The 14,724-nt window shown below is 36.8% G+C and overlaps 1 protein-coding gene across 1 annotated transcript in view; it reads left to right on the top strand.

Moving 5' to 3' along the window:
• LOC132650797 (zinc finger protein 431-like) overlaps nt 1–12,738 on the top strand; it is a 63,988-nt gene extending 51,250 nt beyond the window's left edge. Inside the window, exons 3-5 of the mRNA XM_060376117.1 lie at nt 6,541–6,601; nt 8,152–8,223; nt 8,308–12,738. Coding sequence (XP_060232100.1) covers nt 6,541–6,601; nt 8,152–8,223; nt 8,308–9,337 — 1,163 coding nt within the window. The 3' untranslated portion in view covers nt 9,338–12,738. The remainder of the gene's footprint in view (nt 1–6,540; nt 6,602–8,151; nt 8,224–8,307) is intronic.
• Nucleotides 12,739–14,724: the final 1,986 nt, after the last annotated feature.

Below are 14,724 nucleotides of genomic sequence, written 5' to 3'. Positions count from 1 at the left end.
GTTCCGTTCCTCTTTTTGTCATCTGAGTAGGCCAGAAGAAGTCACAAAATCCTGTGGAGGTGGACCAGCTGCTTTGAGCCACCCTAAGTGGATACTGTGAATTAAACTTAGATTTATTTTTGGAATAGCAGGAAGTGTTTCATTCACTGAGTCATTTAGCTCATTTTTGCCCTCTCAGGTTTTTTATTATTATTATTTTTAATAGATATAAGTAAATTTGGGTAAACTGGGGAGGTAGCTCAATGGTAGCAAGTGTGCCAAGCATATATGAGACCAAAGATTTCATCCTCAATACTGAAAAAAAGCTTGTTTTGTTTTGCTTTTCATTTTCAGACATGACCTCATTTAGCTGAGGATGGTCATAAACTCACTAGCCAAGGATATGCTTGAACTTCTGATTCTCCCACATGTACCTCCTAAGTGCTTTAATTACAGGCAATGCCACCATGTCAAATTTTATGTGGTGTTGGGCTCGAACCCACAGCTTCATGCATGCTAGGCAAGCACTATACCAGCTGAACCACATCCCCAGCCCATTTTTTTTCTGTGAAGTTACAGGAAAAAAAAAAAGCTCATTGCATTTTCTAAAAATATTTCTTTAATTCTTAATATTCTTGGCACTCTTCCACCAGTGGGAAAGATTTTTCACTCCCCTTCAGGTTGAATAATGGGCTGTGCCATTATCCACTTTGATTCCAAGAGAAAGAGGGAAAGTGCCTACTGAGTGTTGGGAGACTGAGGATAGGCTAGGGGAGGACAGAGCAAAATGATACTGGAATATGAAACAGCAGATCTGGAAAAGGTGTTGCCCTGAAATGGGAGCCTGGACCAGAAATCACTAAACCTTTTTCTTTCCGTACACTCTAATGCTAAAGGAGATGCTCATGTCACTCAAGACTCATGGTTGGGTTTCCTTAGGTATCTGGATGGACATTTGACTAGATTATTGGGCTTATGTTCTAGGAATTTTTGCGTTATTCTTTCACAAATATTGTGCACAATCTACATTGTTTTTGCTGTAAAGTAAGTGCAGAAGTTATATTTTGTCTCTGTGTGTAAAATGTCTTCATAATCCTGAGAATTCTCAGTTTGTTTGTTTTTTTTCACATGGTAAATTCAGTTAGCAGCATGCCATCATAAAATGACTGGTTGTCACCATCCAAAGAAAATGCATGTGCTGGACCTAGGCTCCCTACATACATCTAGCTGATGGGCAGCTTTTCTTCATATCAGTCATGTAACATTTGAAATGGGGGCTATCTGTGACATGGACACATTTGCCTGTTTATGAATCACTTTACCCTTGTTGTGCTGCCTTCGCTGGCCTCACTGGAGGAAGATGCACTTAGTTTGTATGCAACTTGATGTGCTGAGAAGAGTTGGTATGAGGAGCCTCCCCTTTCATGAGAAGAGGAGGAGGAGTAGGGGAAGAGGATGGGAGGATGATACCAGGAGGAGAGGAGGTATGGAGCTGCAAGGAGTATATAAAGTGACAAAATAATGAGAAAATGGCAGGTTTCTATGTAAATGAGAGATTATGTTGACTGAAGATTTCTATTGAAGGCTCTTCAATTGAGTATGACAATATCTCTGAGCAAGTTGCCCTGGGCTAGAAAAGAGCTAGCTGAGCATGGAATGATGAAGATACAAGAGCACAAGGCAGTAAACAATATTTGCCATGGTTTTTGCCTTAGTTTTCTCGAAACTTTAGTTTCTAACCTAGGCTTCCACAATGATGTACTTTGGTCTGACAGGACTAAACAAGTAAACCCATTCATGACCTGAGATGTTTTTGTTTAGAGTATTCAATCACAGCAGCGCAGTAGCAGGTTAGGAAAAAGAAAATATGCCGAAAGTGACTTTGCTCCTGGACAGACCTGAGAATGTTCTCTTTTTAGAGGATTGTGGAATATATCAGATCTTGAGGTGGCAAAAGTCCAGAGCTTAATTGGCTCTTCCTTTAGGACCTGGAAGTTCAGAATGTTGAGTGTAGTATATACAGAGGAAGTGGATAGCCTAGGATTTCTGAGGAAAATTGACTCCATAAAAATTTAAGCTATAGGTCATTTGAGTGGTAATTTGGCCCCCAATCTTTCTTAGTCTGCTCATGTTCTAAGAAATTAAGTAAGGTAGAACTGAAAAATGCTAAATGATTTCCTAGATGGTGATGCTTGCTTTCAAAGCTGGCTTGGATGTTAGCCAAGGCTACATTTGAAATCTTGATTCTCATGTGAGAGCCTTCGGAGTATGAGTCCAAGGATGGAAGATGTACCCACAATATGTTCTATGTTGTCAACATAATTTACCAATGTTAATATTAAAATGCTTAATAGAATATATGTATATATGTTTGTATGTATTGTTTGAAGTTACATGCATCTTCATGTTGTCGTTTGTTACTATAAGGGACATCATGCTGAAGTTCTGCCTTCTAAGAGAATTATCTAGATTACTAGATAATGTAACAACAGTGAGATTTGTTTTAAAAAAAGCATGTTATATGTGTGTAATGTAACTATGAGTTCTTAGGCCATGACAGATATGTGAAGACATGATGAGAATTTTTGGGATTTATTGTGATCATTCCTACATGATGGCCAAGATCATGTTGCCAGTTTGCACTCTGGATTGTTTAGACAGTGTATTTTTTGTTTTTATTCTCTTTTATTTATTACAATTTGTTCTTTTGTATCCCAGCTACAGCTCCCTTATGCCTTCCCAATCCCACTGTTCCTCTCTCTGAGTCTATTAAATTAATATATATTGTTTTTTGACTTTACAACCCAATGTGATCCCTCCTTCCTGTGCTCTCAGTCCACCCTCAGACTTCTCCCTCTCCTCCCAGAGAAGGGATGCTCTCCTCTCCCTGTATCAACCCCTTGCAACACATTAAGTCACATCAGGACTGATAGATCCTCATCCACTGAGTCCAGGCAAGGCAGCCCTGACAAGGGGAGGCAGTAGAGTTCACATTACTCCACTTCGCACTCCACCCACATGGACCAAGCTGCTCACCATACAGATAAGTTCAGTGGGCCTAGGTCCACACTATGCATATGCATGCTCCTTAGTTGATGTCTCATTTTCTGTACCCCTGCTGGGTCTGGGTTACTTGTCTCTGTTGGTCTTGTGGCTTTCTATCCCCTCCAGGTTCATCAATCTTTACCCTAGTACTTCCACAAGACCCCCCGAGATCCACCCCATGCTTAGTTACAAATTCCAGCTTCTGTCTCCATTGGCTGCTGGGTGGAGCCTCTGAGATAACAGACACGTTTAGGCTCTTCTACAAGCTTAGCAAAGCAAAATCTACAGTTTCATTGGCTGGCTCTCTAGTGTTAGGTAGATCTCAGGCTCACCCAATTATTGGTTGGACTTTCCCTCAATCTTTGTTCCCTCATTATCATCCCTAAACTCCTTGTAAGCAGGGTAATTTTTGGATCAGGAGTTTTGTGGTCCAGTTGTTGTTTCTTCTCTTCCCTAGTCCTGACTGTCTAGGAGGTGGTCACTTCTTTTTCTATGTCTCTTTTTCCCTGCCCCTCTGTTAGAAGTCTCAGCTGGAGTCACACCCAGTCACACCCAGGTCCTCTCAGGAACCTTCCCTATCAAATGACTCCAAAGAGAAACCGCCTCAGTCTCCTTTCTTTTTCTCAACCCTCTCACCTCCTACTACAATTCTCCCCACATCTGATACCCACATTTTTCCCCTCCCTATTCCAACTTCTGCCTTCCTGCCCAGTTCCCTCTTTTCATCCACTTCTGCTGTCTGTTCTGTTTTCTATTCTGAGTGATGTTCTGGCAACCTCCCATGGACTCTTCAAGTTGTTACTTCGCTTCTGTGGGTGTGTGGATTGTAGTATGCATATCCTATACTATACTATAGGTCTATTAGCAATGTGTTTCTTTCTGCGTCTTGGTTACCTCTCTCAGAATGATCTTTTCTAGTTCGATCCATTTGCCTGCAATTTCCATGATTTCTTATTTTTAATAACTGAGGAGTGTTCCATTGTGTAAATGTACTAGAAGTTCTTTATCCATTCTTCACTTTCTGGCAGCTATGAAAATAGTAGAACAAATGGAACATCTTTTGGATGTATTCCCTGGAGTGGTATAGATGGGTATTGCGGTAGAACTATTCCCAATTTTCTTGAATGTACCAGTTTGATTACCAGGGAAGTTGTACAAGTTTACACTCCCATCAGCTCTGAAGGAAAGTTCTCTTTTCTCCACATCCTCACCAGAATGTGTTGTCACTTTAGTTTTTTATTTTAGCCATTTGAGTGGTGTAAGATACTTCTTTTTTCCATTGTATGATTTTGGCTTCTTTGTTGAAAGTAAAGTTCCAGTAGGAGTGTGGGTTTATTTCTGTGTGCTTATTCCAACTGTACAGGATTCTACTGCTATCAAGGGTGTTTTATTTTTCCATTTGAAGTTAATGTTTGCTCTTTCAAGGTCTGTAAAGAATTGTGTTGGAATGTTGTTGGGAAATGGATTGAACCCATAGACTGCATTTTTTAAGAATGCTGTTTTAAAGAAGGGGGATAAAGGGAGGGTTTTGTGAAGGAAGGAGGAAGTGTGCTACAGGGGGGATACAAAATGAATAAAGTATAATTAATATTTTTAAAAAAAAAAGAATGCTGTTTTACTATGTTAATCCTATATATCCATGAGTTTGGGAGATCTTTCTATCTTCTGATATTTTTTTTCGTTTCTTTCTTTAAAGACTTCAAATTCTAGTCATAGAGGTCTTTCACTTCATGTTGTTTGTGGCTACTGTTCAGGGTGTTGTTTCCCAAATCTCATTCCCAACCCATTTTTCATTTGTATACAGGACTAATGAAATTTTTAGTTAATTGTGTTCCCAACTACTTTGTAGAAAGTGTATATCAACTGTAGGAATTCTCTGGTAGAATTTCTTGGGTTACCGAGGTATACTAGTAAATCATCTGTGAATAATGATACTTTGAATTTTTCCTTTCCAATTTGTATTTCCTTGATAACCTTTAATTGTCTTATTGCTTTACTAGGACTTAAGGGGTATAGTGAAAAGATATGGAGAGGGGAGGCATCCTTGTCCTGTACCTTATATGAGTGGAATTTCTTTAAGTTTCTCTCCAAATAATTTTATGTTAGCCCTCACCTTGCTTTTTACTGCCTTTATTATGTTAAGTATGTGCCTGATTCCTTATATGCCTGATTTCTCCAAGTCTTTTAACATGAAAGGGTGTTATATTTTGTCAAAGGCTTTTTCTCATCTAATGAGATGATCATGTGATCTTGATCTTTCAGTTTGTTTATATGGTGGATTACATTGATGTATTTTCATATGTTGAACCATTCCTGTATCCCTGACATTAAGCCAATTTGTTCATCGTGTATATCTTTGATGTGTTCTTGGATTTGTTTTGCGAGTATTTTATTGAATATATTTGTGTTACAGACAGCTATTAGCTGTCCTGTGGGTGTGGGAATTTAATCCAGGTCCTCTGGAAGAACAGTGTTCTTAACCACTGAGCCATACCTCCATTCCCTGTGTTGCCTATTGATGATCAACATTTAAATTGCTAATATTTTCATCTCTCCTTTTGTAATTGTTCAAGCATACATTTCATTTTTAAAAAGATCATATTAATATTACAGTTTGAAATGAGGCGCTTATGGTATCTAGACATGTATGCAGAACTGGAGTGAATGTGTAACTCTTTGTAGAAACTTGAGAAAGATCTTTAAGTTTTTTATCTTGTTTGTTTGATTAATTTTTGTGTATTATTCAGGATCTGATTATGTACCCCTGAGTGTCCTGGAACTTATTGCATTGAGCAGGCTACCATCCAGCTCTATGAGATACACCAGCCTCTGTTTCCTGAGTGATTTTGGAATTAAAGTCATCAGATAATACACCCAGCCTGCCCATTCTTATAAGAGTCAGGAATTGTTTATACTATTTCTCTCATCTGGGCTCAGTACTGTTGATCTGTTTACTCTCTCTTTATCTGTTGATTGACATTTCTCTTGCAAGTCTGTATCCTAGTTAAAGGATGAGAGAGATGAACTTCACTATTCAGTTTCCTCCTAAAAAGAGTTAGTTATTGCCTTAAAACTTGTGTGTCACAAAATAAGTAGAAGAAAAACCAGAATACTTTGAAAATATTGTAAATGAAGGATACATTTCCAGTATTCTAAGCATCATGCTTTCTTTTATACATGTGTGTGGTTATTTTAGACTGCATTGACCTACAATGATGTGCATATGAACTTCACTCAAGAAGAGTGGGCTTTGCTGGATCCTTCCCAGAGGAATCTCTATAAAGATGTAATGCTGGAGACCTACTGGAACCTTACTGCTATAGGTAGGACAGTGAATTTTCTTTACTTTTTAAAATGTGGGGAAAAAATCTATATTCATTATTGATGTGTTTCTGTAATTTCTCTTGAAAATATGGAAGAATGAGGTGAATGGTTCTTTGATTGACCATAGATCACGATTTTAATTTTGTCTTATTTCCAATAATAAAGCATACATTTTTTGTTACTATGTTTTAGGCTACAGTTGGGAAGGTCATAATATGGAAGAGTATTGTCAACCTTATAGAAGACATGCAAGGTAATTTTCATGTGTAAGCTTATATGAATATGGTTCTGAGAAAGTTTTAATATGTTTTGGAAGTTGGAAAGAGAATGGACAGTGTAAATGAACTGCTTTAAGTGTATTTATTGATGATGACTAACTTGTTACTAAACCATGTACCTCCATGTTAGGTATTTGATGTGTTTTTGCAGGGCATCCTCTAAGAAAGAATGCAAGGAAAACATACCTTACACAAGGTCAATTTTTAACTCATAGCCTCATTACTGTAATAAGGTAGAACTGCAATTTGTTTAGTCTCCTACAACTCAGATATTGCCAAATGTATTCAAAGTAAAGAATGATGAAAGTATATCCAAAACATTATACTAATCAAGTAGTCCATAGTAAAACTAGGTTACTAATATACTTGTAGTAATGTTGCTAAGTTTGTGGAAAAACCATAATCCCTATAGCACGTCTGTGATGAAAAAAATCAAATGTCTGAATGCATCATGAAACCATGTCACTTATTATTCTTTTAATAGTTTTATCATATATCACAATGAGTACAGTCATGTTAGTATATGTATATTGAAATAAACAATGTACTATCCATAACAACTAAAAGGTATAGTAGTCCCCATTTTGAGTAGATGTTTAAAAATTGATACCTGTTATGGATTATATGCCCTAATTAGAGCTGTCAGCACTACAAATAATGACACAGAGGCTTTTTAATATTTTAAAGCTTAGGCAATTTTCCTGGGCATATTCTGAACCATTTTTTCCCTAACACAAATAAACCTAGCACAGTGTCCTGATGCATGGCCAGCTCTACTTCTCTGTTCATATTCACGTCCTTCTGTTAACATCACTGGCCTGTGGTGAATTGCCTGTCATTTGCTTTCTTCCCAGCAACCCTCTCTCACTCAGAAGTTCTGCACTCCATTTTGTGCCCTGCTATCAGTTGTTAGCTCTTTATTATTCCCAATAGATAAGTGATGAAAGACAAATGTTTACAAAATATAGGACAGGTGATGGGCCACAGAACTAACAATACTATGATCTCATTAGCACGTATCTCTCTGCTGACTTAGCAGTCGGCATTCACACACTTTCACAAAGTATGCACCAGCATCAATGAACTTGTTATGCATCTTCTTTAGGAGTTCTCACAAAATCACACTACAGAAAATATAAGTTTTAGGAATCTGCAAATTACTCTGCGTGTTTTCTTTGCATATTTAGTATGGTGCACAGTATAGGGAAATTGATGAATCCTGTCAGTGTGTTAAAGGTCTGAGGTCTTGCAGTTTTCTACAAATCTGTGGTAAAACATTATATAGAAGAAAGTGTAATATAAATGTGAGACAGGTAACAAATATTTTTACCACCACAGGTATTTTGAAATATGCAAAACAACCCCCTAGATAATATCACCATGAATGTAAAAATAATGATGAAAACTCAAGATGTAATTATTCTTTACCTTCCCACCGAATTGAAAAATTAAGTCACATAGACAATAGCATTCTTTAGTGCAATGAATGTGGTAAAGCTTTCGTATGTGCTGATTATCTTTGCAGGTATGAAAACAGTCATAGTGGAGACAAACACCCTGAAGATACTCAATATGACGAAGTCTTTGCACATCACAGGTGTCCCTACACATATAAAAGTGCGCATACTGGTGAGGATCACTATGAATGTAACGAACATGATAACACCTTTGCAAATAACAGTCTTGTTCTAAGACGTAAAAGGACACATATAGGAGAGAAAACTCATGAATGTAACCAACGTGGTAAAGCCTTTGCATGTAACAGTAGTCTCAAAGTACATAAAGGAATTCACACTGGAGAGAAAACATATGAATGTAACGAATGTGGAAAAGCGTTTGCATCTAACAGTGATTTCCGAAGACATAAAAGAACACACACTGGAGAGAAACCTTATGAATGTAATCAGTGTGGTAAAACCTTTGCATGTAACAGTAATCTCCTAATACATAAAAGAAGTCACACTGGAGAGAAACCTTATGAATGTAATCAGTGTGGTAAAGCTTTTGCATGTAACAGTAATCTCCTAATACATAAAAGAAGTCACACTGGAGAGAAACCTTATGAATGTAATCAGTGTGGTAAAGCCTTTGCATGTAACAGTGATCTCCTAATACATAAAAGAACTCACACTGGAGAGAAACCTTATGAATGTAACCAATGCGGTAAAGCCTTTGCACAGAGAAGTACTCTTCTAATACATAAAAGAACTCACACTGGAGAGAAACCTTATGAATGTAACCATTGTGGTAAATCCTTTGCATGTAACAGTAGTCTCCAAATACATAAAAGAACTCACACTGGAGAGAAACCTTATGAGTGTAACCAATGTGGTAAAGCTTTTGCACGTAACAGCATTCTCCAAATACATAAAAGAACTCACACTGGAGAGAAACCTTATGAATGTAATCAGTGTGGTAAAGCCTTTTCATGTAACAGTACTCTCCTGCTACATAAAAGAACTCACAGTGGAGAGAAACCTTATGAATGTAACCATTGTGGTAAAGCATTTACACATAAGGGTAATCTCCTAAAACATAAGAGAATGCACACTGGAGAGAAACCTTATGAATGCAACCAGTGTGGTAAAGCCTTTGCACAGAATAGTCATCTGGTAGCACATGAAAGAACTCACACTGGAGAGAAATCTTTTGAATGTACCCAATGTGATAAAGTCTATGCATTTCCCGAATCGTCTCTAAAGACAAAATGAACACATCCTGGAGAACAACCTTATGAATATAAGCAGTGTGGAATCACCTTTGTACAACACAGTCATTTCCTAATACATAAAAATCCATGTTGCAGAAAATCCTTATGAATATTGTCAATGTCCTAAAGTCTTTTCATGTAAGAGTCATCTTGAACAAGAACACTTTCTGGAGTGAAACCCTATGAATGTAACCAATGTGTTAAAACCTTTGTATGCCATAATAATCTGCATGCACATAGAAGAATGCACACTGGAAATTGTATGAATGTAACCAATGTGATAAAGTATTTTGACAGGATAGTAATTTCCTATAACATGAAGACATACTGGAGAGAAACCTTATGAATGTAACCAATGTGGAAAATTTGCTCCTCACAATCATCCTCAAAGTCATGGAAGCATTCATATTGAACAGAAAGACTATGAATGTATTTAAGGTGGTTAAGCTGTTCCACATTTGTATAACCATCATCATGAAAGAATTAGAACTGGAGAGAAACTTTATAAATGTTTCAAAATGTGAGCCCTTTGCATATGTCTATCGTCTTCATCATAAAAGTTTCATACTGGACAGAAATTCTGAGTACATAAGCAACATGGTAAGGCCTTTGTGTTTTTCGGTCCACAGAATCCAATACAACTCAAACACATGTTCAAGGCAAATGACAAAAATGTATTTTCACCCAGTCACTACTGGTTGGTTAGTGGTACATAACATTCTTGGGAACTGAACTGTGATACCTATCCACCCACTAAGCCAGAAAGTTACAGAGGTTCTGAGTTGAAAATCATAAACATCTCTGCCATTTTACAACTAAGTTATTTCCATCAGTCATGGTTAAGGATATGGGATTTGTTTATGGCATTGAGGAATTCACCTGATGCAAAAGTGTAGATTTTACAGTCCAAACAGTCATATCCATTTGTTCTTTTGTGGTTAGGAAAAGGTATTATGTTTTAGGGAAGAGAAAATGTGGTTTGGGACAGTCACTATGTTTGGCAAAGTGAATATATGGTATGGAACAGTCGTGTTTTGGGAAACAAAAGATGAATGATGAAAGCTTGTCAGCTATTGGGAAGTCTGCAGCTTTCCTAGGAATGATGAACTTAAATTTGGGTTCACCCTATATTTCATTGGGAATTGTTATCTAAAAAGCAATACATATAGAAAATTTTTTTAGCATATTCACACCTACAAATTACTTTTTCATGTTTTGCATGTCAAAGTCAACTTCAAGTCTATAAAAGAGTAGATAGTAGCGAGAAACCTTGCACATGTAATCAATGTGATAAAGTCTTTTCTTAATGCAGTTATTTCCACGTACTTAGAAGAACACATACCTCAGTGAGACCCTGTGAATATGCAATGTGGTAAATCCTTTTCATGGATTTGTCTTTGAAATCATGAGGAAAAAGTCATGCTGCAAAGAAACCCCATGAATGTAGTCAGTACAGTAACCTTTTGTACTTCGTATTACCATTATAGAAGAGTAAAGGCTTTAGTGTGTGAGCAAGCTCTTAAAGCCTTTGCATATCACAGGAGTCATTGAGAACCTGAAAGAATTCATTCTCAAGAAAACCTAACAGGATAAAAGATTTGTTGAGGTCTTTGACAAGTCAACTTGCATTCAGTTACAGGAGATTTGGGAGGAAAATTGTAACAAGTGTCAACAATGTATTCATGCATTATGATATCCATCTTCATTTTGTTTCCAATTAAAAACTGATATGGACAAAAGACCTAGGAATTTAAACCACTAGGTAAACCTTTTAGATTTTAAAATTCTCTTCAGTTACCTGAAGTAAATCGTCCAGTTATAAATTTTACATGTATGTATTATTGCCCTTTCTGTGACAAAACACAATGTCAAAGGCAACCTCCAAATGTCTTTAATTTGCCTTAAGGTTCCAGAGGGATATGGGATCACTATGAAATGGGCATCACAAGTATCATATATGGCAGATAAAGTAGGAAGCTTGGAGTTCACATCCTCAACCTGCAGCATGAAGCAGAGTGTGAACTACAGATGAATACAGTTGAATACTATCATGCCCTTCCCAAGTAAGATACAGCCTCCAAGAGTGCTGTATTTCCTAAACATTCACAAATGATACCACCAACTTAAAAGGATTCATTTCTCTCACTTCACCCTACACATTTGATTTCACTTACATGAAGGAATTTTTGATGAAGAAAAATTCTGTGGATAAGACTGTAGTTGCCTCAACCCTTGAGTTACAGGAATGCATGCTTACACAAGTAAAACATTCTTGAGTAAACATATATTTGGTTAAGAATTTATTTTAATTTCCATCATTATCTCAGTGTGTCTTTGTGTGTTTATATGCCTGTCCATTCTGGTTTCCATTTGATCTTCTTGTAACAGGAATTACAGAAAGTTGTCAAAAACCTGACCTAGGTCCTGGGAATGAACTTGTCTTAACTTCACAGCCATGTCTCTAGTACTGTAACTATGTTAAATCTTTATATATCATCTTGATGTCAAGAAGTAGAAAAGAATTCCTAGAAGAGAGCAAACCTATTTTTATATAAGATGTGATGACTTTGGACATAATAAATATATTCTCTTTCAAGAAAAGAAACTCCTTTAAATGTTTTTCTCATAGTCTTGGAGGAAGTAAATGATTTACAATATTCACTTAAATGTAATGGAGGAGATCACCAGCTGTGGTTGTGGTCATTATTTTGAAACACTGGAGTAGATATTGAAGTATGCTGTATGTGCAGCAAATCTATTCACAGAAGTTTATTAGGTTGTTCTGATATTCTTTCTGTGGTGGCTTTCATGTTCTAATGCATTTCCACTTGGTGAAAGTTATTTTTCTGCTGCAATGTATAGAATGGGATCTCCATCATCTATGTGGCCCATTGCTTATTTATATCAGGCAGTCTGTGATCATAGTTTTCAAGGAAGGGTCTCTGAGAAAGTGTGGTACTTTTTCTATGTTACAAATTCCATTAAGACGTTTGTTTTCAGTCTTGCTTGGTTGTCAGTAATTAGTATTAAGATGCTCAATAGTAAGTGTTTATATATGTATATATTGTTTGAAGTTCCATGCTTCTTCGTGTTCACATATTTACTATATGTCACATCATCTTGGAGAACTGACTTCTAAGAGAATTATCTTGAGGAGTTAGATAATGTAAAAGCAATGAGATGTATTTCAAAAAAGCATGTTGTGTGTGTGTAATGTAAATATGGGATCTTAGGCCATGGCAGATATATGAAGGGTGTGTGACACTTTGTGGGTTTTGTCATTGTTATATGATGTTCAAGGTTATGTTGCCAGTTTTACATACCACAGTCATTCCCCCACCGAGTTCATTGATACTCAAATAAACTTAGTTGAAACAGTACATCAGTATAATATTGTCTTCTATTCAGATTGTAAACAAATTGTCATCTGAGGATGGAGGAAAAATGATGTGACTTGAATAATAAATGCTATTAGCAAATGAAAATAATTTACTGTTTTGTGTTTTGAAATGGGTTAGTTCATTCTTAGGAGTAAAGACTTGTTCATAACACTTTCTCAGAACTACAAGTGAATGTCAGAGAATTGTCTCAGTGGGTAAAGTTGGTTGTTGCTAACCTTGATTTGAGCTCAAACTTTGAGTAGCCTATATCACTCCTACAAATGTTTTTAACATTTGTAAAATTGTGCTGTGTATATGCAAACTCACACACTAGCACATACACAAATATTTTTTCAACCTAAATAAAGGCCATTGTGGTCACTGGCCAAAAGACTCTTTGAGTTCCATGCTGAGAACTCACATATGGGATGCAGATAATAAATAGCAACAAGTTGTCCTCTCACTGGCACATATACACACACCATAGCATAGGTATGTACACAGAAACACTCAAACAAGTTTAAATGGATAATATTAACAAAGCAAAGAACCCACTTATTGATGACAAATGATTTTCAGGTGTAAATAATTGTAGCATTTGAAGATTTACCACTGTTCATTAAAAGAAAAATGTTTCCTTTGTACATCTTATTTTATCATTTCGTTCCTTGATTCAAGGATAGGTCATTTTAAAAACATATCTCCATTTGGATCAGAAGTACATCCCTGTCAGCCTAGACCTGGGAGTCCATGGTAGGCTAATTCCTCTGAGATTATGGTCATCTTGGTCCACAGAGTGAGTTGTCTGCTTGTTTGTTTGTTTGTTTGTTTTACAGACAGAATTTCCTTGTGTAGCCTTGGCTGTCCTGTTCTCAATTTGTAGACCGGGTTGGCCCCAAATTTGGGCTTCATCCTTCCTGAGTGCTGTTATTCTAGGTGTGTGCCACCATGCCCAAATCCACAGATTAAATTCTAAAGCATCCATTGTTATGTGGAAGTATTATGTATCAAAACGATTCCAAAAATATACAGTATATTGCATTTTCCCCTCAAGGATACTGGCCCCAGTGCTGACAGATGTATATTTGAATTGAAGTTTTGTGAATTGGTGCTCTCTGTCCTTTGTATAAGTGGGAAATGTAGCATTAAAACATCAACCTGATAGATCAGAAATCATGATTACTAGAAGGCATTGCCTACTGAGCAATCTACTTTAGTAGAGTCATTTACTTAATTTTCAGGTAAGAAATTGTGGTCCAAAATAAAAGTTCCAAAGGCATTTCTGTCCATCATTCTTTGAAATTACATATATTTCAGCATGACATTGTGCAAAGAGTGCCCTTAAAGCTCTGATTTTACATTGTGATTACATTCAGAGTAGGATTTAATTTAGCATAGATATTATTTAGCATGGCTCAGAGTAGGTGAACCCACATTTGGCCATATCCATATTCCCTAAGTGAAATCCCAGTGCTTGCTTTGTTGAAGAAAACCATTGCTTTGGAAAGGCCTCACATGCTCTTATTGCCTGCCCCAGCAAAAACCTCTTTCTCGGTTTTTCTGCATTGCCTAGTGTGATGGCTAATCTAGGCAGTCATTTTGACTGTATGTGGACCTATGGCAAACACAAAGAGTTGGGTACTGTGGGGAATTTTTCATACTCATAGCTTTTAAAGTGGAAAACAACCCTTCTTTAGTCTCATCCACAGCTAGTGTCTAGTCTGATTATATTCTATCTATGTAAAGGACATTGAAAGTATTAGCTTTTTCTCTTTTTCTGCTTGCCCTACCTCTGGCTACCAAGTTCATTTTTTTTTTTTTTACTCTCATTAAGCCTACTCCTTGGAATTCTGTTATACACTGAAGACCATCTGAGATATTCAGCTACCTGCACTGAATAACTATTTGCTTCTTCAACTTTCGATTGGTAGTCAGCCATTGTTTGGACTAGTTGCACCACAGCTTGTGAGATATTCAAATGAATAAACTTTCTATATACATAGAGATT

Source organism: Meriones unguiculatus (genome assembly GCF_030254825.1).
Source record: "Meriones unguiculatus strain TT.TT164.6M chromosome 13 unlocalized genomic scaffold, Bangor_MerUng_6.1 Chr13_unordered_Scaffold_33, whole genome shotgun sequence".
Lineage (NCBI taxonomy): Eukaryota > Metazoa > Chordata > Mammalia > Rodentia > Muridae > Meriones > Meriones unguiculatus.
This window is presented reverse-complemented; position numbering and strand designations above follow the sequence as displayed.